At 34.6% G+C, this 25,644-nt stretch overlaps 1 protein-coding gene and 1 long non-coding RNA gene across 6 annotated transcripts in view; one reads left to right on the top strand and one right to left on the bottom strand.

Moving 5' to 3' along the window:
- LOC119078072 (D-2-hydroxyglutarate dehydrogenase, mitochondrial) overlaps positions 1-18,771 on the bottom strand; it is a 30,617-nt gene extending 11,846 nt beyond the window's left edge. Inside the window, exons 1-7 of one of the 5 annotated variants that reach the window (XM_037185525.1) lie at positions 18,242-18,760; positions 3,310-3,408; positions 3,098-3,245; positions 2,843-3,040; positions 2,716-2,784; positions 2,354-2,647; positions 2,154-2,283 (exon numbers count right to left, since the gene is read on the bottom strand). In XM_037185525.1, the coding sequence (XP_037041420.1) occupies positions 2,154-2,283; positions 2,354-2,647; positions 2,716-2,784; positions 2,843-3,040; positions 3,098-3,245; positions 3,310-3,408 (938 nt within the window). In that variant the 5' untranslated portion in view covers positions 18,242-18,760. Of the gene's footprint in view, positions 1-2,153; positions 2,284-2,353; positions 2,648-2,715; positions 2,785-2,842; positions 3,041-3,097; positions 3,246-3,309; positions 3,409-18,241 lie in introns of all 5 variants that reach the window. The other 4 variants (XM_037185524.1, XM_037185527.1, XM_037185526.1 and 1 more) reach the window with 4 other exon arrangements.
- LOC119078109 lies at positions 11,527-20,225 on the top strand. Its single transcript, XR_005087940.1, has 3 exons — positions 11,527-11,537; positions 14,617-14,623; positions 20,094-20,225. It is a non-coding gene; the product is annotated as an uncharacterized LOC119078109 (long non-coding RNA).
- The last annotated feature ends 5,419 nt before the right edge of the window (positions 20,226-25,644 follow it).

Below are 25,644 nucleotides of genomic sequence, written 5' to 3' on the forward strand. Positions count from 1 at the left end.
AACTACATAACTTACTGGTCGGATTATAATACTAGGCCCCATCTTTTGGATGGGTCAGATCCCTTGACTGACTGACTACTTTTCTCAAGAAGATTTTTGTAATCCGAGCAAAAAAAAATCACTCTAAAAGTATATAAAAGTATAGCAGGGTATGCCCACCCTACTTTCGATACAAAACACGTATATGAGAAATTCCAGCACTTGATCATATACTGGCTCATACGTATTTTCAGTACTTAAGAGGCATCGATGATTTGCTGAAAAGTATACATTTGGGTGATTTTAAAATACTGTCTTTTGGTGATATATTTCCACCAAAATTATCATTTTTCAAGTATGTACGACCGCAATAACGACCACGAATGTGTTAGCTTTCAACATAAAATAGATTTGGTTGTAGCAGTTTGACCAACCCTGAGAAAACTGAGCAGTTTATGAAAATTTCGGTACACTGGTCACTTTTTTCAGAACTGGTCAAGTGACTACAACCAAATCTACTTTCTGTTGAAAGCTGATACATTCGTGGTCGTTATTGCGGTCGTGTGTTTTGAAAAAAGGATTCTGATGAAAAGATACCATAAAAAAGGCAGCACGAGATACAGACCCTGGAAAGAGGCGAATTTCTTGCTTACATATTGAATAAAAATGAAACTCGTGTGATTACGGCCCTCGCTTCGCTCTGGCCGCAAAGTTCACACTCGTCCAAACTTTAATTTTTTCCTTATCATCGATATAAAGATATTACACACACAAAATTTTGGAATGAATCCTAGAATATTACTCCAGTATATTCCATTAACGAGGTTAACCCAAAAATGTCTTTCTTAGTGGGATAATTGTCTTTTGTGGACCATTAAGAATTACTCAACTAATAACACGATAATATCACGGGACGATACAAAAATTCTTTTAGGAATATTTCTGAGATCCCCCGACCGTCATAGCCCAACTTTGAACTTATCATCGGGAATGGAATTCCCCGTCGAATAAAAAAAGTTTTTGAAATCCGTTGAGGATTACGTCAAGCTATCGTGTTATCTAGGAACGAGACAAAAATTCTTTTGGGAATATCTCTAAGATCACCAGCCCGTTACGACCCATCTTCGAACGTAGCCTTCGTAATTTTATTCCCTGTCGATTAAAAAAAAGTTTTTGGAAATCCGTTGAGGATTACGTCAAGTTATCGTGTTATTAAGGAACGAGACAAAAATTCTTTTGGGAATATCTCTAAGATCACCAGCCCGTTACGACCCATCTCCAAACTTAGTCTCAGCAATTTAATTCCCCGTCGATTAAAAAAAAAGTTTTTGGAAATTCGTCGAAAACTACTCGAGTTATCGTGGAATCAAGCGACCAGACAAAAATTCTCTTGAGAATATCTCTAAGATCACCCGTCCGTTATAACCCATCTTCGAACTTAACCTGAGGAATTTAATTCCCCGTCAAATAAAAAAAAGTTTTTGGAAATCCGTCGAAAACTACTCGAGTTATCGTGGAATCAAGGGACGAGACAAAAATTCTTTTGGGAATATCTCTAAGAACACCCGACCGTAATAGCCCATCTTCGAACTTAACCTGAGGAATTTAATTCCCCGTCGATTAAAAAAAAGTTTTTGAAAATCCGTTGAAAATTACTCAAGTTATCGTGTTATCAACGAATCATCAAAGTGTGACAAACATTTTCTGTATTTAAGGTTTTTGGTCATACATTCATGCATTTTCAATCATAGTAGTGATCATTGTGTGACAAACATTTTAGGGTGTTTATCATCCGTAAGACCCATGACTTTCAGTCAAGGGAATTATTAAACAAATTGGAAAATCAACTATCTGGTTAGGAGAATTTGAATTAGGTTAATTCGTAAAAAAAGGGCTTATCAAAGTCGTGTGAGTTTAGTAGATGAAGAACCTTTGACAATCATGGATATTATACACCACTTCGTTGCAGTCGATAATAATTAGATGCCTCATGGCAAAGATTTGTCTGTTTAAACGGTAATTAAGAAGACATCTTCCAGGCAGAGAAAAGAATATTAATTATATCACAAGTGATATAGATTTAGATATTCTTGTTAAATATATATCAGTTATAGATGGGCTAAACGTTAACCGCCTTAACCTAATTCAATTAAAATTATTAGTGAAAAACCTACCTTAGATTAAAGGCATTCAGACTGCAATCCAGAGCTTCCTGATCTATCATCTCGCATGATGACAGAATTTCACCCAAATCTCTTTTCGCTGCAAGAAATGTTTTCAAAACAGCATCGTAACTCTCCAAACCTAAGCAAATTAAGGAAAACAAAAAATCTATAAAATTTGGTCTAACTCAGCCAATTTACTGCTCAATTACCGAGGAATGCAACATTAATTGCTCTGGATGCTGTTGGACAGAATATCGATACCTTGGTTAGAAATCCTAATGTGCCTTCCGAGCCAATGAACATGTGTTTAAGATGGTAGCCAGTATTGTCCTTCTTGAAATTCGACATCAAATCTAACACTGTACCGTCGGCTTTGACCGCTTCGACACCGAGGACAGAGCCATGTAAATTACCATAGCGTAGAAGTCTAATACCTCCAGCATTTGTGGAAACATTTCCTCCAATGTGACACGAACCTTTCGCACCAAGATCCAGTGGCATACCTGGATTTGAGTGAATATTTTGATGCTCAAGTTTTCGATTAATATTAAAAACGATTTGCGGAACTTACAAAGTCCTTTTTCGGAGACAGCTTGTTCCAGTTGCTCTAAAATACATCCTGATTGACACTCAAGAGTTCCTAAATTCATTTGGTTAATTTTGGTCCGGTTAAACGGCTTTTTATCGTAAGTAGCTACCTGAGAGTTCATCGATATTATCAATTCGATTCATTAATTGAGTCGAAACAACTATTTCATCGAATACTGGAACAGATCCACCGACCAAACCTGTATTTCCCCCTTGTGGACAAACGGCTAATTTTCTATCGTTACAGTAACGCAGAATTCCCGACACCTCCTCAGTTGTTTTCGGCTTTAGAACGACTCGACTAAAACCTGGAATATTTTTACTTCTTCGTTGTGTATTTGATGCTGGAAAAGGCATTAGTTTACCTCGAACACTTTTCATGAAATCAATGTTATAGCTCTGCGTGTCGCTTTCATCCAGTAAAACACGTGAATTTTCTAGAATTGACTGGAAAAATCCTACATCCGCATCCGTTACTTGTGAATAGTCTCCTCTTTTTACTTGGTATCGATCCTGTTTTTATGATGAATCATTTAGCAATAAAACAGAGATCAAATTCATTTCCTCAATGATTTACCTTTGTTAAGTCTGGTAACTGAGCGGATGCATTATAGGAACGCTTAATCAAAGACGCTTGCTTCCACACGATATTCCTTACTCTCAGTGAAGACAACATCTAAATTTAACGTAAATTTTAAATGAGAACTAGCGTAAAATTTTGAACAGAACAGTCTTTGTTCTTTACATTTTAAGATCATTTGTCAACAGTGTGCAATATTTAATCACTAACTGGTTTGGGTATGCATGTACAAAGTATAAGTACTGAGTGGCTTATTTGGATTTTCTATATTTTTGTTTCAATCTCATATTGGAGAAAAGTATCGTTAGACTTTATAATTGAGACATTGCATTAGAAATGTTTTCACAAATATAGTCACTGGGGACAAAGGATACTCCGAAAACTAGAATTATCTGTTTTTGTCAAACAAGCAACAATATAGTCTAAGGAAGCCTTACAGAACAGTTAACAGTGTTATAATCATCTGCTGTCGACAACGACGTGTTCTTCTCATTTATAGTATGGTAAAAATATTGAAGTACTAGATTTTGTATCAAACAATGATAGATACTTTACTCAAATTAATACTTAGTTTCCTCTTACCTAAAAAGTACTCCGTGTGAGAGACAAAATTGATTTTTTTCAATTTTTCCTTTGTTTATTTGACAGCTCTCTCTCTCTCGGCTCTCTCACGGAGTACTTTTTGTTGAGTGGAATGGACACTTAACAAAGTAACAATTTCCTACTAGCAAAGAGCTTGAAAAGCAACAGTTCGCCTTTTTTACAAAAAAGGATTTTTCCTATTTGCACTAAGGAACATCTTTTTAAAAAGTAATGCCTAAGTTGAATGATTTGATTATTATGTACTAAAATTTTCGAAAACTGGAGGAAAACAATTTTCCAAAGAAAAATCCTAACTGCTATGATAACATAAGATCTAAGAAATCGGTTGTTCTTTCATTTATCTCTACCTATTAGTGTGATACGTTTGCCATTTGCAAAAGGCTAGTCTGTGCAATATTAAATTAGAATGATAAAAAAAATAAACGAAACCATTAATTCAACATGATATAATACGAGTCTAAGTCCACCTTCATCTTCAATCATAATCATATTAAATGATAAGAGACAAAAATATCAAAATTGTTGTCATGCGCGGTAAAGCGCATTCATTCAAATCACAAATACATATGCAATTAGCCGCTATATTGGACATACATAATTTTATTGGTGGAAAATATTTATTAGCGTGTTATGCGCAATTCTTTTGAAGTGATTTAATTGCTTATTATAAATGTATATGTACAGTGGAGACATCAATAGGAGCAACATATATTTATTATAGGAAATAATATCTCTGATGGACCGAATCTAGTACTAACCGAAGCTACGAAAATCAGTGGTAATAAGAAACAACAACAACAAAAACAATCTATTCGGCTAATGTCGTCGTATCCCTTAGACGAATTATTCCTATATGGAAGTGGCAGCGACCGGTTTTTTAACGTTACGCTTTTGCAACGGACTAAATGCAACACCAGAACTCACCCACAGCGCGAGGCTATTAAACTACAAACCACTTTCACGCATAGGGTAAATGACTGAAACAGAACATTTAACAGAGCAGATGCTCGTCCCTTACCCAAAAGGATCACGTGAAGTGAATTTTAATGAAGCAAAGACACTGTTTGAACCTAGGGAGTCAGTGGCGGTCCGAGGCTAGCGTTGTCTAGCCATCATCAGTTGTTTCCACTGATTCCTTCCCCAGACAGCAGTATATTTTCAATTGGACGAGTTTTGAAAGTTTACAAAAATAAGTTCATCTTCTGATGGAAAATCGGGAATTATATAATTTGTCTAAGTCTTATCCAACAAAAAATAGGTTGAAACAATCTAAGTAAAAGATTTTAATAAAAGAAGGGAAATGTTGGATTGGGCCCAGTATCGACTATTGGGTCATTTTCGGAAGGTAGATATGGTGTGGGCGTAACGTCATATATAACCGAATCAGATGTGCGGTTGCACGGAAGATCGATACCAGCGCCATCTCCACACTATATCTACCTGGGATTTTCCTGATTTTCTTAATTTTAGTCCAAATTTTGTGTCATTGGCAAGTGACGGTTCTAAATTTCAATGAAAAAGGATTTCCAAAATTAAAATCCAACGATTTTCTGAGTTTTTTTTTCGATTTTTAAGGCTTTTGGGTCTAAAATGATTTTTAGTTTACAGTTATGCACATTTCAAAGTACCGTCTACAACTTTTCTCATTTCTCCATAACGAGAAATGAGAGAAGTATAAGCAAAATACAGAGAGATGCTAATTTCACGATTGGGTCGTTTCGACGGAATAAGAGAAATCTTCGAGTAATTATATCTGTAGTCCAGGTAGCTCAATCGGTAGAGCATAGGACTCATACCCAAGAGGTCCCGGGTTCGACTCCCGGTGCAAAAAAGCTTGCCTGGTTTTATTCTAATCACTTGGTGATTAAGCACTCGCTATTAGTTATCTAATGGCTGTACGACCGTAACAAAGTCGCAAATTTCAAAGAAATCCAATATTCGATTTCTTCGCAACAATCACGCCAAATTAACATAATGTCAATGACACAATTCACAATATACAACAGACTGTAGGGTAAGCGCCATCTATGATCGACTAGTCGCTCATTGGGAAAATGCATGAGTCATTAGTGGTGGTTGTGGCTTAGAGAATTCACAACGTATGGGACGTTTACACGGTCGATTTGTGAACTATCTGAGTCCGGAGAGATATGATGAAAAATCACAATTCATATGATCAAGTGACTTGTGCAATAGCACAACAGGCCCACTAGAGGCTTAGGTGCTGGGCTAACCTGACCCCCTTCCCATCCAATCCAATCCAATCCAATTATATCTAGAGAGGAGATTACGAACAGAATTACGTAAAATTTTTGGTCCCGACATGGTCCGATGGATTAAACGCTGAGTTAGATAGACATTGACCCGTTCTGTTTTGAATTGGAAGCGGAATTGTGGTTGATATGGTAATGTTTTTGAGTACTGAAATAATTGACGATATTTGAACACCTCTTAGTAAAATCCGTGGAGATTGAGATAGCCGACGGCTAAGCTCGACTTAATGAGCAATTTGTGGTTTATTCAATACAAGTGGAGTAACGCCCGCTTTGCTCTGGATTACTAAATTGAGAATAAACTTTATCCAAAGAATATTTTGAAGCTTTAAACTTTTCACGCGAAACAAAAACGTTTACGTGAATAGGTAAGATAACATTTCACGCATCAAATACTGCGAAAGTGATTTTTTTTGCCATAACCACAGCACTGCTAAGTAGGGATGGGAGACGGTCAAAATTATCGATAATATCAATCGAAAGAAATTATCGATAATCGATTAATCATATCGTTATCGATAATTTAATAATTGAGTTACAAACAATTTATTTTTTATTTTTTATCGATGGAGAACCTAATTATAAGACACTTTGTCTCGTATCATATGCCAAATAAAGTTAAAACTTTTTTTATAAATCATTTTGAAAGTCACTGAAAACACGAAAATTCGAATCGAAATACAAAATTTTTTGATGACATACTGTATTTGTCTTATAATTAGGTCCATCGATAAAAAAAAATGTTTGTAACTCAATTATCGATAATTATCAAGATATCGAAATTCGATAATTATTAAAATATCGATATTTTGATATTTATCTGAAAATTCATGATAATATATCGGAATATATCGATAAATATCGGATTTTCGGACCAAAATATCGATATATTGAATTATCGATATCTTGATATTATCAAAATATCAATAATTATCGATTATAGATATTTTTTTGATAATTTTCGATAAAAAAAGTCGATAATTATCGATTATCGATAATCATTAGCATTATCGCCCATGCCTAATTGCTACGCTAGTAGCAGAGCTGTGCCAGAACACATTCCTTTATCAGTCGGTAACTATGCTAATTTGCGTTGTAAATGCTATATATGATTTAAATTTAGAAAAATAAATTTCAACGTACTCTAATAGTATATTGTAAACTCAACTAATAGATCAGTTTCAAATAGCGGTTTCTTCTCTCAAATAGTGTCAAATGAGTTGTCAATTTCACAAAGCCAACTTCAAACGATGACAGCTTCATACAATTTTTTTAAATATTGTCAAGATGACAGCTTATTTGACGTCTCAAACGACATTGACAATGATCTATTCAACTCTGCGTTTATTTTGTTCCTGCCAATTTTCATTTTCAATTTTCAGCGCACTTACGACTCTTGGACTTTTCGTATTTGCTCATTTAAAGACAAATTTGCCAAGGGGAGAAAATAGGAAATTCCAATAAGAATGGAAATTTTCTATTTATCCTCGAGGTGAACACATAGTTATTCATCTGAGCGTGGCGTTAATAACTGTTTTTTATCCTTGAAACAACACATTCTTAGATTAAACAAGAGAAACTCTACCGAATCGAGAAAATACATTTTATTTGTTTTCAGATGGTCAATTTGTTGCAACATTTTCAAAAGAAATATAGAACTGCAAAGATAAATAGTATTTTTCGCAACAAGTGACAAAAAGTAGGACTTTCTGTTGCCTTTATTGCAAAAAACGTTGTATACTACGGCCTCGAGTGACAATCTACACATCTAGTGCCTAAAAAAGCATTTATCACTCGGTTGCATAATAGTATTTTGTGTTACAAGTATTGTAATGTTGATTTTTTCAGCACTAGACCCAAGTTTTCCTTACGAGCGGAGCGAAAGTGCCTAAAATCAATCGTCCAAAACAGATACTCAAAAAAAATTTCATGTAAGGGGTCAAAAACCAGAGAAAAATCTCAAAACTCCCTCATTTTCGACCCCGACACATGAAAATAACTATTGTTTAACTAGGGAAGAAAAGTTGAAAATTGCATGTCAACCAAGAAAATGCAATTTCCAACTTTTTTCCTGACACACAACGTTTTTCACAACAAAGGTTTCTGCAGTATTGGTAGAGGGGATAAAATAACTATTTTCTCGACTGCGTTGGTAAATGTTAAACTTTATAGATTTGACGTCACTTTTTCATTAGTTTAATTCCAACTAAAGAAATTCTGGAAAACGGAGGCAAAACGGCTGGAAAACAGACGACTGTGAGGCTCCCTCTAATGAAGGCGAATGATTTCGCAGGCGTTAATTAGTATCTATGAAAATACGACGAATTTTGCCGAAAATTATTAGTGTGAACAGCGAACCTTATCTATCGAAGCTAACAAAATTTTGAAAACAATCACCACCCATGTTCTCTATCTGAAAAAAAAAATGAAGTAAAACATTCGCCATTTATTTTAATTTTTTTCTTCTTCATGTGACAGCAATATTTCTTTTTTACTGCCTAATTATATTACCCATCAAGTTGTATGTATAATATTTACAATCGGACAAGCCGTATACAATCGTAACCCATCGCACCCATTCCTATCGCATACAACTGTCTCATTTCAATGTACACAATTAAAAATTGATCTTACGCAACACAGACATTTCTGAATGTAAAAAAGTAATAAAAGTTTATGGCTCGTATTGCGCATCATTTTCAAAAGCAAACGTAACAAAGAAAAAAAAAGAATCACGCCTAAATGCCACATGCGCAATAGCGTGATAAAATTTCTCCTAAAATGGGCGAGGTTTCTGATACAATTGGATTGGACAGTGAATGGAACCAATTGTGCAAATGCTTGAATTGTGAAACGTCACGAAAACGGTTTGAAAAGCATCACATCAACGAACCTTTGAAGATAGTTACCCGTCGGTTCCCGCGAACGATATATATTATCGAACTAGTGTGTATGGTTGTAAGTTACGTTTGCGGCATTTTTGTTTTGTTTAATATAATTGGGGTGAACAATACTGTGCAAGGGTGCTGTAATTGTGTGTGGAATTCAAAATAAAATTAAAATTGTTGTGATGGAGCCGTCATATTGGATAAATTTGCGGACAGTTGCTTAGGTAAGCTTCAATAAAATCTTCTCTTTAGTTCATTATTTAGTAAAGTGAAATCCGTTTCTTCTTCTGTTCTTGCTTTGTCAACATTTTTTTTTATACGAATGTTTTGAGTATATTCTGTAGAGAGTCTTATTCGAAATATCTCTGAATCATTTGAATCAACCTTACCAATGTGTTAAATTTTGCGTTAAATTTGAAAAGAAATTAAAATTTTGTGGCATTAAATTGCAGCGAAATGAGCCATTCGATTGTAGTTCAGATGAATTAAATTAAAATTCCTAAAAGTATACGTTGAATAAAACGCACACGTAAAGCTATGTCATCAATTATCGTGCCAGTGGCCCTTTTCTCGACGATTCTATTCCAACGTTTTGAGGGGAGTCCGTTACTACATTCTGAACAATCTGAATTCATTATATTGGTATGAATAAGTCAAAGTGAGACGATATAAATCCACCGTACGGTGGGGTGAAGAAGACAGACCTTTGGATATTTTTTTTCTTCGTATTGTTGTTTGGTAAACACGAACTTAGCGAACATGAAGACAGAAAAAAAAAGAAAAAAAAATTGGGCTCATGCGCTCAACGTTACTTCGTATAATCGTCTATCTATGTGGTATTTTCGACGTTATTAATGTATTGTATTTGCTTTGATGTGCTTCTTGAGATTGAACATTTCGTTTTTGAATAGAACCGAGAATAAAACCTCATACAAAATTAATTTGTTTGTACAACGCCAGAACAAACTTTCAGTGTGAAGCCCGTGAAGCCTTTCAGTGGTTTCGTTTGGTTTCTTTCCATTTTCCGTTCGAAATTTTATATAAACGACAACCGAAATTAGAAGTGAAATGTCGATTTTGTTGAGTTAATTAAAATTAAATATCAGAGCCTGAAAAGGTCAATTATTTATGGAATAAACGGACCGGAATTTAATATTCAATCAACAACTTGAAAGTGTGCAAATGTTGTGTTCAAATCTTTTGAAATTGGCAAGCGTACCGCTAAAATTTCTGTTACTTCGTTTGATTGAAGTATTGACGTGTGTGATACCACATCTTGTACTTCTTCAGTTTTACTCGCTTTACTATTTGTTATGATATAATAAAAGAACCTTAGTTAGAGACAACGCACTTCCAGCAAAAGTGCTATTAATGACAGCTGTCAAATATAGTACTATTTTGTATGAAAAAATTGTCTGAATTGTTTTACAGTGTCAAAATTTGTTCGATACAATGTCCAGTTTCAGTACTCTATTTAGAGTACCACTCATGCTTGAAGTGCGCTGCTAGACTCATTGACGTCGACAACAGAAGATTAGCGGTTTTTGAAGTTTGATTATTCGCATTGAGCGTGTCGAACTGATGAAAATAGTGAAATAGTGGGATGACTCCTACCAAAACCAATTGAATTCGTTTTTCACCTCTGGTGATTTAAACAACTATTACATGACTAGAGATTAAGAGCAAAGCGATACAATCAGTGACGAGTCTATCGCGTTATCATCACTCACACTCGGTAAATTTCATTAGCCGACAAATACACACTACTTTCGTTAACAATAGCATGAACAATAGCTGCAAAAAAAAAACAGCCGTTGCAAATTCAGAACTCGAGTGTAATTTACCGAGTCCTTGGATCACAATGAAAATCTGTTTATTTTCAGATAATTTTATTTCCAGGGTCCAGAGCCACAAACAACTGATTTAGGTTAGACCGGCATAAGATGCGATTACTTAACGATATTTCTTAGCATTTCACAAACGTTCCTTGTGATGTCTAAATGCATGCGATGGTGTCGAAGTGAATTCAAATTAAAACTTTACTTAGAATCCCTAAATAATTATTGTGTCGTTTGTGGTGGTATCGGAATAAATGTCCGCTCATACTTTTATAGATATTTGAATTCTTAAAGTGGAGTAATTTTTAAGATAATTGAGTTACGATCTGAAAAAGCCAACAATGAAGTTGAGAATAGTCGGCCTTTATACAAAACAACTCGGATCACTGATTCGCCAGGGCCTAACTTGATTGTAGACCTTCACACAAAAATTAAAAATTAAATTTTGGGCCTGGTAACCAACTATGGCCAGTTCAGGCATTGAATCCGCCGTCATTTTTTCCTAATAGGACACAGATGTTTGTAAACGTGTGCTTCATTTCACTGTACTATCAGATAGGTGGAAGACCTCACAAATACAATTCTATCTACTCATTCCATGAGAACAACAATACAACACTTTTGTACGTATAGCATCGATGTCGCATATGAACGTACGAATTGTATTGAAATTACCGGTAAATATAATTCTCTCCCTGTGCCATATTCCTAAAAAAATCTTTTTATAAAATTTCGCAAAAGAAATGTGACATCTGTTCGGCGGTCTTATAACTCTGGTGAATAGACGGTCTTCTTAGACTACCAAGCCGCTCGTTATAATAACTGAACTGTGTATAAACCTCACACTCAATTTAGAAATACAGACGGCTGGAAAGGTATTATTTTGTATAATCTTAGTTCGCTTTGATTTGTGGTCTGTTTAAACTGCGAACTGTAGTATTGTGTTAGACCAGCTGGATAAAGCCACTGGACACTATGTCTCGTTGTCCACGAGCTCATATCACATATATGGGATATCACGTCAGAACTATAATTATTTTGCTATGTAAGACCACATCTGCAAAATTTGCACGTGCGCGCTGCGAAAATTCTGTTTTTCGCAACAAGTGACGAAACGAAGGACTTTCCGTTGCCTTTATTGCGAAAAACGTTGTATACAACTCGATGATAAATGCTTTTTTAGGCACTCGATGTGTATTGTCACACTCGGCCTACGGCCTCAACACATCTAGTGCCTAAAAAATCATTTATCATCGAGTTGTATAAATAACTATTTCTCAACTCAGTGACGAAAAGTAAAACTTTCGTTTTGGCTTTTTTAAGATAAACGTTGTATGCAACTTGGTGATAAATGATTTTTTTTTAATTTTCGTCACTGAGTTGAGAAATAGTTATTTATGTCACCGAGTGACTAATGCTTCTTTAGGTACAAGATGAGTAGATAGCCGTAGGCTGAGTGTGACAATACATATAGTGTGCCAAAAAAACATTTATCACTCAGTGGCATAAATAACTATTTCTTCACTCAAATGCATTGAGGAAACGACACATTTTGTCACATGAACTGTCAATTCCGGTTTTTTATTGAATTGTTCCAGGATTTGCTTTTCGTGTACAAAAAACGAATTTTCGCAAAAATACTCAAATAAAAAACGTCCTAGGGAAAAATAGAAACTTCAAACCGAGTGGATTACAACCTTCGCTACGCTCTGATCGAAAATTTCGCACTTCTTGGAACCTATTTTGCCCACTTGGTAAACAAATAACTATTCTCTAAAGCAATGTCGTATGAACTTAATAAAAAAATAAAAAACGCCTTCGCATCCCAAAGAAGAATGTGTCTGTTTTGTGAACTGAAACAAAATCTTATAGATACGGATGAACGCTTTCTAGTCCAAGCATGAAGGGTCGTCTTCTTGTTGGATGTATAAGTACGAATTGTTAGATTTGTAAATTATTGTAATTGGCTTAGTTGAAAAGAGCGGACGTGACTGTGAGCTTCGAAAAATATATCTCGTGCATTTTCCTTTATTCTTATTTTCGCCGCACACTTTCTTTCTGATCAAGCTGTTATACGTGCAAATAAATAAGCTACCAAAACTACATTTTGTCTGAGAACATCATAAGCGAAAAAAAACTTAGTTTAACAGAAAAAGTATTTTGGAAGGTTAGTTCCTCTTTAATCTTGAAGTGTTAAAGCAACCATCACAGACGTATAGACCCATCTACTTTAATAAGCCAGACATAAACATCCCCTTTAAATGCGAAGTAAAATTTCTTTTCAGAAATAAAATATGAATGAATGTAGAATGAGGGAATAGCAGAAAAAGGTTGCAAGACGTGTATTATAATGGTATAATTTTGTCTATATACACACTAGCGAGCAGACACAAAATGTGAGGTAACTGGTTGAAGGCGGTATATGGATTTTAGACTTTAGTAGTTAGCACCGAATATGGCAGTGAATTTGGATGATTTCAACCCCGGCGTACATGAAAAGTTTTCGGTACCGAAATACAGATCATTACATTACCTACAGCTAGCAGAAGTTCAATTTTTTTTTTTGGCTAATCATTTGCAATAAGATGAAGTGAGTAATAGAGGACAAAGGACCCAAAATTCTTGAGATTTTTTAATTCCTCCTGTATTAGATAAATGAGAATACTGCCGTAATTTGCATTTGGGACTTAAGGGAAAATTTAACAAATTAAAAAGTTAAAATGTTCACTAATTCACTTATGCAAATTACGGCAGAATAGCGATCCAAGCGCAAATTGAATCAACTTAAAAGAAGTCTTCAATTTTTACCGGCAAATTGTCTAGACGTTTTTCACATATGACAGGTAGGAAGTGACTTGAGCAATGATTTCCGGACCTACCCATCAAGTATGTACTCATCTACGAGCAACTTTTCTAATCTCTTATCTAATATTGTTCGTCCTGTCATTAGGGTTAATTCGTTGGGGGGAAGGGAGTCAGAAGAATGCGTGCTCTTCCTTCATACGTTTAAAAAAAATGTCCACAAACATTTTAATTTGCGATGTGGAAGAAGAGGGTCTCATTTCCCGTGTACGTACTCTGTGAATGGCCCCTTACTTTCAATTTTCACATTGTGTTTACGAAGATAATAACTTATTCATGTTACCAGATCAATATTCCGGCTATCATTTATGTCCGGCCAACTTAAGTCTTGAATGACACATTTATGTTCAGAAATTCACTATATTTTTGAGTGAATCGAAAGAAAAATGTTAAATTCTACAGCTTCCAGTTAAATTCACAAAAAGTGTGGAGATCATCTTTTTTGCAGAGAAATGATAAGTTGGTACGCCTGTGGCGTGATAGAAAGTACATGTGAATGACAATTGGCTCCTATGGGAGAGAATGTGAGAGAATTGCATACAAATTCTCTCACATTCTCTGCCATAGGAGCCAACTGCCATTCATACGTTATGTTCCTTCTATCTCGCCGCAGACGTACCAACTTATCATTTCTTTGCCTTTTCGCCGGAATTTTTTGAATTCACGGAAAATGAAAATGTTTTAATCATGTCCCTTACATCAGAAAAGAAGATCTAACAAGTGACGACGATCATGGTCCAGTGCGCTGGAAAAATTGGGCGCTGGAATAAGATCAAGGGCAATTAAAAAAGACAATTTTTACCACAAAAAAATTTGTAAAGTAAAAGAGGTACTAGAGAGTTGAATGGTCCAGGTCGCGGAATATCCTAGATGCGGCACTGGCAATGCTTCACTCTAACATTCAAAGTACTAAGGGAATACTTGTGAACAGAATCTACCACGTACTAAGCACAGTGCGAGAAAATAAACAAGTCACATTTTTAACGAATACAATCCAATTGAAGTTATTCAATCAACATGCGATAGGACAAATAGATTGTAATTGTGACTTCTTATATTTCCTCGCCTGTACGAAGAAGTTTCCGGTCTTCGAACATATTTATTTTTGTTTATTATCATCGTACTCAGATAAAAACCCCAAAAGGAATTCATACCTAAAATGAGCCTCGTTATCCACAGCGGAACATAACTACAAAAGTCAATATTTGTCTTAAAATATATGCGGAAAACCATTTGGAGGATATAGCTTTGATAAGGGTTTTAGATTGATGCACCAACTCAATATCTTTGACGAAGCTCATGTACGGTACACGTGCTTAGTATAAAAAAAAATCTCTCTGAAACTGACTTCCATTTTGTGATTTGCCAACTTAAAAAAAGTTATTGCCTCTAATTTAGCTCTGGCCATTAAAACATAAAGAAAGCAATAAAAATTATAAAAAGGCTCCTACAGAGAGTCTATTAATCTTCATTGGACTCGTTCGAGTTTTTTTTTCTTTGTCGATTTATGGTCGTAAGTAAAAAAACTCCGATTTATAGTTTGAATATATTTTTTTTCAGCGTCCCATGTCCCTGGCCATGCTCACAATAAATAACCATGAACCGTTTTTGGTCTATTTTAAATTTCTATTTTGTTTCGTTAAGTTCATAAAATCATCAGAACGTATATTGTGTAACGTACAATGGCAGACAAAAAATATTTTATTTTCTCGAGACCATTCTCTTGAGTTGCGTAAGTAAATAAAACCGAGAGTCAATATAATCGTCGATTCGCTTTGGTTTTTATACCTGAAACCGTAATCCCTTATCGAGAATTAATGTTTATAATGTGCTATTTCCATCTAGAGATTTCGATCTGACGGAAGATACGTCTAATTTATTGGAATTAATCTAAATATTTTATCACATTTTCTAATTCTACAAAAAAAATTTCTCTTCTACACGCCTGCCCATATCCTGAACCTCTAACACTGTATGAAAGTATTGTTTGCCGACGGTTCAAAATTCGATAAGAGACGACAAGTAACAATCAGAGATATTTGCCTTATTCGCTTTTATATCGAGTTGAGCTGAAAGGAACGTTTTCTGTTCTATTCGTGTTGGTTTGATAAAATTATGAATTTCAGCTGTGGACACAGAAATGATAACTTTTTTCAATCAGACTACAAATGAATAAAAATGGGTTTTAAGGATCACACTATGACGGGCGTCATTCATAAATGCCATGTAGGAAAATAGGGGGTGCGTACAATAAAAGTTTTACAATTAACTTATTAGGGATAGGTGACGATAATGTTGTAAGGTTTAGGAAAGACTCAGACATAGTAGTAAGAGACAATGGAAAATCGGGAAAAATCGTACGTCCTTTATCAATGACAACTTATGAACGATTGAATGAAACCACAATATGAACGCTATCTGAAATTGTTTAAAAAAAATGTGTACCGTGCGTACACTGCAACTTACAGCAATTATTTCTTTAAAAAAAACATTTACACATGTCACTGTACTGTCTACGTGTATATTCGACTTACACGGAAACATTTGTGCGATTGATGTTAATTTTAGAGTATAAAAAACATCAGCTACAAAGAGAGGAACTGAATACTTTTGTGGTATTTGGTAAAACAACATTGTAAAGAGATATGCCATATGATCTAGTGTGATATGACCGATTGGAGCGTATTGTGAAACGAAGTGAGTAAAAATAGTTGTTTATGCAACCGAGTGATGTATAATTCCTTTTTAGGCACTAGATGTGTAGATTGTCACTCGAAGCCGTAGATCGAGTGTGACAATACACATCGTGTGCCTGAAAAATCAAATATCACCGAGTTGCATACAACGTTTTACTCAATAAAAACATCGAAAATTTTACTTTTCATTAGCATATCTGACGTATAATCATACATACTACTCGTGACTATTCTTGTCACTCGGTATGTTTGTACGTCGAACATGTACGATATACTTGTCAGACGTTGCATTATACATATCCGAAGTAAGGCAGAAATGAAGCTGTTTGCCAGCCATTTCATACACACTGCACGTATGTTGACGATTTTTTTAATCTGACGCCAGTTTGGATTTTCTATGATTTGTGACGGCTGAGATATACACTTCCTTACTCTTCCTATAAATCTGGAGTAGGTGAAGTCATAGAAGAAATCCTTTTCGTATCGGGTAATGTGACAATATGGCGGTTTCAAACCGTGTCCTTGGGGCGAACATGCTTTCGGGTTATTTATTTTTTAAGAAATGAGAGAAATGAGAATTAATAAGCATTGATAATAATTGGTGGTGCAAATTATTGTACTTACTTTGTTTTAACATACATTTTCCTGCAACACATAATAAACTAGTGCAAAAGAGATGCACGATTTTGAGAGAATTTCATAAGTGTACTCTCTCAAAATCTTGCATCTCTTTTGTACTAAGTTTTTTCTGCGTTATGTGAACATAAGATAGAGATTTATAAATATGATGGCCGTTGTAAACAGATGAACATTGATTACGTACACTCATCTTATTTATAAAGATCGTTCATGTTGATTGCTGAATTGCATTTTTTATCGCAGAATACGCTGTTGAAATATTTAATCAACTATAATGTATAATACTTTCATGAATGATTTACAGTGATCGGTTGGCGTTACGATAAACCACATATTTGTATTGTTAAGGAGACATTGTAAAGAGAATGCTTGAAGGTATAAAATGAGATAACAAACATTTTTGAAATGATAAGCTGTTATCATTTTGGCTTCGCTTCGAGCTAAATAAAGAGACAGGCCGTAGTTATTTAGCGCAATGTGTGTATTTTGTTGCTTGCGTTTACTTTAGCGGTTGGAGGAAAATTTTCATTTGTCTCAAACGAAATGCAAGATGTCCAATGATAAATTCGTTTCGTCTCAATAAATATCATTGTCCCACGTTAATAAGGAGCCTGCGTCCACACTGCAATACATTTCAAAAACCTTTTTTTTAGGACTAAGTAACGTTTCTAATTTCTTCAGGAAAAATTTTTCCGTTTGACGTGTCATTCTTATAACATTTCTATTTCTATCCTACCTATCCTACTCGCTCGAACGACGTTAAAATATAGTTGTCTAACTCATGTTCATGTGATAATCCAAAGTAATTTTGCTCAAAGTACTAAGGCGAAAGAATAGGAGTAGAACAAATAGAGTCAGGACAGTGCACAATGCAATTTAACATTTTTCGATTGTTTCAAGGTCATGCGATAAGAGGTATACTATTTTTCTAGGTGATTTGACAAAGGCAACATATAGTGAAACGTAGATGAATACTGAATTCATTTTCTCGGTTTATTTAGCAACAATCGACTCAATCCATGACAAATAACTTGTTTCAGGTAGGTATCATTAATGAATGTTTCAAGCTAATGATAACAGTACAGTCTGGTAATTAAATTTACATTTAAAAATTATTATTTTTTACTAACCTCAGCTTTACTTAAACCACCTAATTGACGAAACGTTTGCGTAGTCAACACTTTAAACTTAGCCGTATAATGACAAAACGTTCACTTCTATGTTTGTTTTTATTTTTAAAATCGAAATTAAAAACAGAAACCTATTCAATCACTGACTAATTGTTCTGTCAAAATATTTTTTTTTACTTTTCAATTCACACACGTTGAGTCCAACACCTAATCGGTGGTTATCAGCAATATTCTCTTTGCATTTTATACTTGATTCCAGTTTTAGAAAATGTTTCTTCTTTTCGTTAATCTCTTATCTGTGTTCAATGTCAATATTTTACACTGTCTTTGTAGCTATTTCGCTCGTGCGCATTTTAGTTTCAAACATATACTATGTGTTCATGTTCCACGTCTATACTTTTTTTCATTTGTCGTATACATATACCATCATCACTATTACGATTTACTTGGCAACATTGCAAGGTCTTCTGTTCGAATATGGCCAGTAGTTTTGAATGCAAGTCGTTTGTGTGAAGTCATGGAATATCGTGGTTTGTTGCTGTTGTGGTTAAATATTTACTGAGAATACTCTAATATAAGTTTTTCTTTAATCTTACAATGACTTCGTATGGCAGACATTGCTAGATGTTTGATTTTTAATTGAATTAGGAATGAGTGTGACTTGTAAGGAATTGAGGCTTGGTCCCTTTATTTATCTTAAATTTGGATTTCTTTAGCAAAATGTAGTTATTTGGTCTTTGTGGAGTTCTTGATAACCTTAATAAGATTGCAAAAATAATTCTAGCCTAAGTTGTATACTTGACTGTATACGAAAACAAAATTCTTGAAAAAAATCGTTCGTTTTCTGAAACCTATGCAACTATCACAACAATACTTCGATTGCAGCTGATACTTTTCCTCGCAAGCTAAAAATGTCCGAATATAATTGACGCTGTCATACATTTTATTATTAGACGTGTACAAACATCAAACAGCAAACACTTCGAAATAACTATTCACAAAACTGTATGTTGTGCCTGTTAAAACGGAAAGCATTTTCTTTGTATATACTTATACGTAGCGTATACTATTCACGAAAGAAAATTCTCACTCGACTCTCGACACTCACACAAAAGTACAATTTGTTTTCATAACATTTATAAATAATCGCTTTTGATATTTGATTTACATTCAAAACCATGCATTTCAAAGAATCGTATCGTATATCATGTGAATATACCATATATTCAAGCAGACATCAATCGACATCCAAACAGCTGATTTTAATAGCACACTGACCCGAGAACTGGCTTGTCTATCAAAATGAAAATAAACACGCTTTCACCCATACACTGGTGACGACCCACTTGAAATACCATTGCATTTTCATATCGTCTCTACCACATATACATTTCACAGCCACACATGTATAGGAGACGCGCTGTACTATCTGCAATTGTTTTGTGTGTAAATGTGTGTGCGATTCGAAGAAGATATCTTAAAATGCAATAGGCTAGTCGTCTTACCACTTTTTTCGATTGAAATATTTCTGATGTCAAAGAAATGAATTAACAAATTCTAAATTATCGCTAAAATGACTGGTTAATGGTCATCTGAACTTCAGAGTCTGAAGTTAAATAAATATCACTGATGGTTTAATTTAGGTGGGGCATGGTGGGTGGTAATGTAACGAGATATCTTATTTTTTAAATGTCAAAGAGGTTGTAAATTTAACGCGGTTAGCCTCAAAAACAATAATAATACATTTTTCGAACTTTGAAGTATATTCACGCCGTAAGTAAGTAGGTATAGTAAGTATACGCTTCAAAATTTGAATTTTGAGAGAATTAGTAGATGAATAAATGAGTTTGAGTTTGACCATAGCACTGCTACTAGCACGAACACTCATTCTATCAACGTCAAAATATCATCCAAATTTCAAAGATGTATGCGTGTAAGATTGCATGTGTTGTGCGTCTTTATTCACCTTAACAAAGCATGACTCCTGTCTTTACGAAAGAATTAAGATAGCATTAGCTTCCAAATATTTCTTAGCATAGCGGTTTGACACTTTAAATTTTGAATTTTCAGCAGACAACTTATTTGACATATCAAGTGACGTTGACAATGATGTGACAGTTTGATTAAACAATTAAACCCCGCCTCTTTTCTATTATTTGAACGGACTGTCAACTAAACGGAGAGCTAAACGGCGAAGGCTAAGCTCCTCCTACTTTTCATTGTTAAAAAGTAAACGAAGAGCTAAACGACGTAAGTGCGATTACAGCTTGCAGTTCGTCTACGTCTCCGTTAGCTTTACAACAAAAGAAAGTGGGAGGAGTTTACATTGTGTGGTCGTAGGCGGAAGGCTAAACGGCGTAAATTTCACGCACTTACGCGCTTAAGCCAGTTGACAAAAATTTGTAAGGGAAAATAATTATTTTAAATATTTGACAGCTACACCTGCAGCGATAATTATCAATTATTTTTCTACTTATTTGAAACCCTCTATGTCAAATTGTAGGTCCGCTGAATATCATTAATGGCTTTGAGCAAATAGTTATTTATGCAACAGGTTTCTTATTAAAATATTTTATCACAAGATTTTGTGGAATTATAAATCTGAGGAGAAGTCGAGGCTCGAAACACATCGTACAATTTTTCCATTTAACATACTTGAGAATGTTTCATTTTCATATGACATAATGGAAATTTTGACCATATAAGATCCTAATTTCTACAAACTTCAATTTTATGCTTTTTAAGCATTAGATGTGTAACTGACACTCGAGGTCGTAGACACTAACACTCAGTTTCGTGCATAGCCCGTTTATAAATAATGATCGTTTCAGTTACATCCCAAAAAGACAAACATTTAGTAGGATCCCTGAGTTGATCGTGAGCTTACAGAGAAAATAATGTCTGACTTTCAACATGTCCCCATTGGAAAAAAATGATACCTCCAGATCTGACAACCGCACGAGGACATTCTCGATTATTTAAATTAAAAGTTTCGTCATGTTTTTTGCACTTAGCACTGTCACATATCATCTGTTATCGATAACAATGACAAAAATAATGACAAGCTCTGGGTAATATGGTCCTTTATACAGTAAAATGCATGTTAAAAAAATTGAAGTATTAGATTTGAAATCAACAGATTAAAAACACTTTTATCGATGGAAGTAATAGATCTGAAAATAATGCTGGTCATATGCTTGTCGTCTGTAACAGGTTAAAACTGATGAAAAATGCAACTTAAACCAGAATCTTTCCATGTCACATTGAAAAGGTCTATTTTGCCGACGGTTAAATTGAAATGATCGTCTGTCAAAATGATCAAGCGAGATCATTAGCAACCTTCAACTGTAATAAGCTAATTCAATTTATCATGCTATTTTGGCATTTTTCTCTACTTGAAAGTTTCATTTTGTTACAAACATTAGTTATAAATGTCATTCACGCCATTTTAACCTTTCACTTAAAAATTATAAAATGGCAGCAACTTTACAACATCGTAATTATATTTTGGGAACCCCTTGTTATAAACCGACGAAAACATGACATAACACACACATTGTATACATGAGTTCCATTCACTCCAATATATTGTTTGAATGGTTTGAATAATTAATTCGTTGATTGCAGATGGAACGAGACAAAAATGTTCTCTCTGTTCCAGGTAAGAATTGTGTTCTTTCATTGCGTCCGTCTCCCACCACAAAAGCGAATGCATATCACTGAGTTGACGGTACACGCCCAGAAACCAAACATCCCTACTCTTGTGACATGCGCATCATCAGCGTCTTCGTTGATGTGGTGGGGATTTAAATGAAATTCAAAAAAAAAAAAATGAATGGAGGGATTAAGCTTTTTCGTTTACCTATATTTGAATAAGAATGAAGCCAAGCCAAACATAGAGTGGATAAGCGTATTAAATGAGTGAATAGAATGTAGGTATAGGGAATTGTTCGGCATTTTTTTGATTGCACGCAGCTTCGATTTGAATTATAATAAAGACCCTGGAGAATTAGATAACTGAAAGCGTTCATTGGTCATTCGTAATAGGTGCATTTGACAAATAGAAATGCATTTATGTTCCCTAGATTACTATATCATCAGCAACTCTTACCTGTTGTATATATCACAAAGGTAAACCAGTTCTTCAAATAAATAAATTCTTTTTATGGTAAATCCGCATTCGATTGCGTCATTTACTTCCGTGAATATTTTAGATCTTTTCAACCGAACTGATTGTAATTTCTTTCTTTACTGAAACACGTAACAAGTAATTTTGTCGGTATGATTCATTAACCATTGTCTATCCATTTGATTAACATTTCTTTTTTTTAATATTTATTGAATTTCCTTATCACATTCCATTGAGTTACGTAATTACTGTAGGAATGAAACAATCATATCACAATATTTTTGATATAGCTCAAAAGTTTCTGAGAATTTTAAAATCGAGTTCAATCTCTCTGGGGACTCGGATTTTGCAATTGTTTAACCTGTAAAATTCGGCAAGCGTTTAATGTTACTCCTTTTGTTTCAAGTAACCATTATAGTGCTTGACATCAAATCTTTTACTTCATTAATTTAAATTCACGTTTTCCTATATAAGATAATACTAGACACAGCCCATCATCGCTTATTTTTGGCGTCATTGTCAATAACAGACGTAAAAAGCTGTTCTAAAAGGTTTCTCATCAGTAAAACAAAATTTAATTTTTGTTGAAAATTCGGTCGCAAACTAAAATGGTGTTCAACTTTTATTGCTAACCAATCATTTGTAACAATTGTTCGCATTATTATATATAAACGTTATGCGTGTTTATATACAGAAACTCCCTCCGAGCAAACAAACACTGATGTCACACCGACCCCTTTTATGATATACCCGATATACTCTATACTGTTCTCTTATAGCAGTAAAAGATTGAAATAAGGAATTCAATTTTATTGTGTGCACAATAGAATTGCGCATATCCCTTCGAGAGTTTGTTTCTCGCTACTTTTTTTTGATGTGTTAGTGAGGTACAGTTTATATATAATCGCTTTTGTTATCTTTCAAAGATACCATTCTTTTGGACTGCCTCTTAAATGTCTCACAATGTCGTAATGTAGCTATTTCGATCAACAGCTTAGAATTACATCCTTCGTTTTGCATTTTTCTTCTATTCTTTTTGTTTGCATGTTAAGAAAAAGAAGTCTTGGAGAAAGCTTGGAGACATTATGATTCTTAGACTCTTAGACCTATGGAGACTTACCGGTTTTCCTTGTTTTCACATAAAATATTTAATTCAAATTTATTTAAAATGAATGAAGATCTGAGATAGTTGATAGTATGGTCTGAGAGTTAAAGCAAGAAGAAAATATTTAATTTACCTCATCATCATCAATCGAAACGACACTAACCGTTAAGGGTTTACACCTGTCCTCATACCCAAGCAAAAGCTAGTCAGGAACTTAAAATTTCACGAAAATATTACTCACTTTCTTAAAATTACTTCGAAGTGAAGGTTCTCCTTCCGAACCTGGGAACCTGAACCTGAAAAGGCTTCCACTGAAAAATGATTTGTAACCTTTAGTTGGAACTAATACCAAATCAATTCTAGTTTGAATTTAGGTTTAGGTTTAGAAGACCTAGGTTCATTGCATAAACAGTTTGTTTATTTACAGTTTGTTCGTGAATGTGATATCAATATCTCATTAATCTGAGACATTCAAATTCCAACTATTCCAATGTAAATATTTGTGTAATACTCCTACTGACAGAAGATGCATTGAGACTTAAACAAAAGCATTGTGGCGGGGTGAACAATAACAATATATAGTAATAAACGTGACACAAGAACACATTAACTTTTGGTATTCCTAAGCTTGGAGTGCGAGAAATATTTTTAAGGATGGTAGGTTGAAATTTCAAAAATATTCGGTGATTTGTTACCTGTTATTATTGTAAAGTTTGTCTAGGTAGAATTAAATCTAACATAAACGTTAAGGCAGGAGACATCTTCAGAAAAGAACCCATCCCTCTTCTCATCTCAATTCCTTATGATTTAGTAATAAGATTTTGCTAATGCTCGGAACAAGTCAAATTTTATCTGAACATGGACTGATTCACCTGATACCCGTTTTGACCTGAATTCGACTCCATCAATGACCTGATCTGGAGAGGGATTACGGCGTCATGATGTTAGGGCTCCGGAACAGTAATTAGTTTTTCAATCGACCCCATATCAACTTGGGGATAAGGGCTTGAAAAAACGTTTGCTGCCCGTTTCATCACATCCTTTTTTAAGACTCTTATCGCCAATCCGATATAGGACCGATTTAAAAAATAATTGCTGTTTCAGAGTCCAGCGATGGCATTTTGTTTGACTAAAATCCCCGTCGAGTAAAAAATTATTTAATTTCCTGTTGACAATGGTTTTGTTGCAGCGACATCTCTCAGTGAAAGAGTGAATCGTTCTCTATCAGTAGAGTGTTGATTGAATAGAGAAAAGTGAACTGACGTCGTAATCCATCTCCTGAATAGACCCGAAATCTGAAGTTAGGGATCAGATGAATAGACGACTATTTTTTAGGAAAATGGATTTTATAAATTTGCCAAACTTTTCTTGAATTTGTCGGGTTTGAATTTGAATTTTAATTCTTGAATTTGACTTACATCCATTATATAACTTGGAGGATCAAACGGTGGTTCTGTCGGTAACACTTTGTGCTACCAAAGGTCCAACGTTCATATCCTTCTGGTCGTGTGCAATGGCACCAAGCTTGATTGTGTCAGGTCAGGTCATGTGAGGTCAGTTCAGATCAGGTCAAACTTATCTTGAATTTGTCGGGTCGTTTGGGCAAATTTTGAAAAGTCAATCTGCCAAAAATATGAAATAAAATTACCTGAACTGATCTGAACTTCAGGTCGAGTCATATTGGTATGACTGATTTTGAACAATGAATTTATGATACACAAAAAATTGGGCAACATCAGAATAATGAGAGGGAGAGTAAGACAGATGTAATTAAAGTATTGATGTTAGAAGCGTGAAGAGAATATTGGACTTAACTGTGTTTGATACAACACTCCTCAGTTATGTATACATCAAATATGTCAGCATTAGAAATCAGAGGTTCGTACTTCGAACCTGGAAAACCAACGTGTCCTGGACCGATGGCTCTATTGCTAGATAGATATCCATTCAGGTTGGAACAAAGCTATTATTTTGAAATATTGAGACATTAGAGGCACATGTATTGAAAATAACCGAATTTAATCAAAATTTTTGTCGGTGAATTTTCAGTATATAAAATTGTTAATAATAGGCCCTGATACATGGATGGAATACTTCTGGTGCAAATAATCGAAAAGCCAGAGCAAAGTTTCATTGAAACGTCCGCGTGTATCATATTCTTACTACTTT

This window comes from Bradysia coprophila, unplaced genomic scaffold (genome assembly GCF_014529535.1).
Source record: "Bradysia coprophila strain Holo2 unplaced genomic scaffold, BU_Bcop_v1 contig_24, whole genome shotgun sequence".
Classification (NCBI taxonomy): domain Eukaryota; kingdom Metazoa; phylum Arthropoda; class Insecta; order Diptera; family Sciaridae; genus Bradysia; species Bradysia coprophila.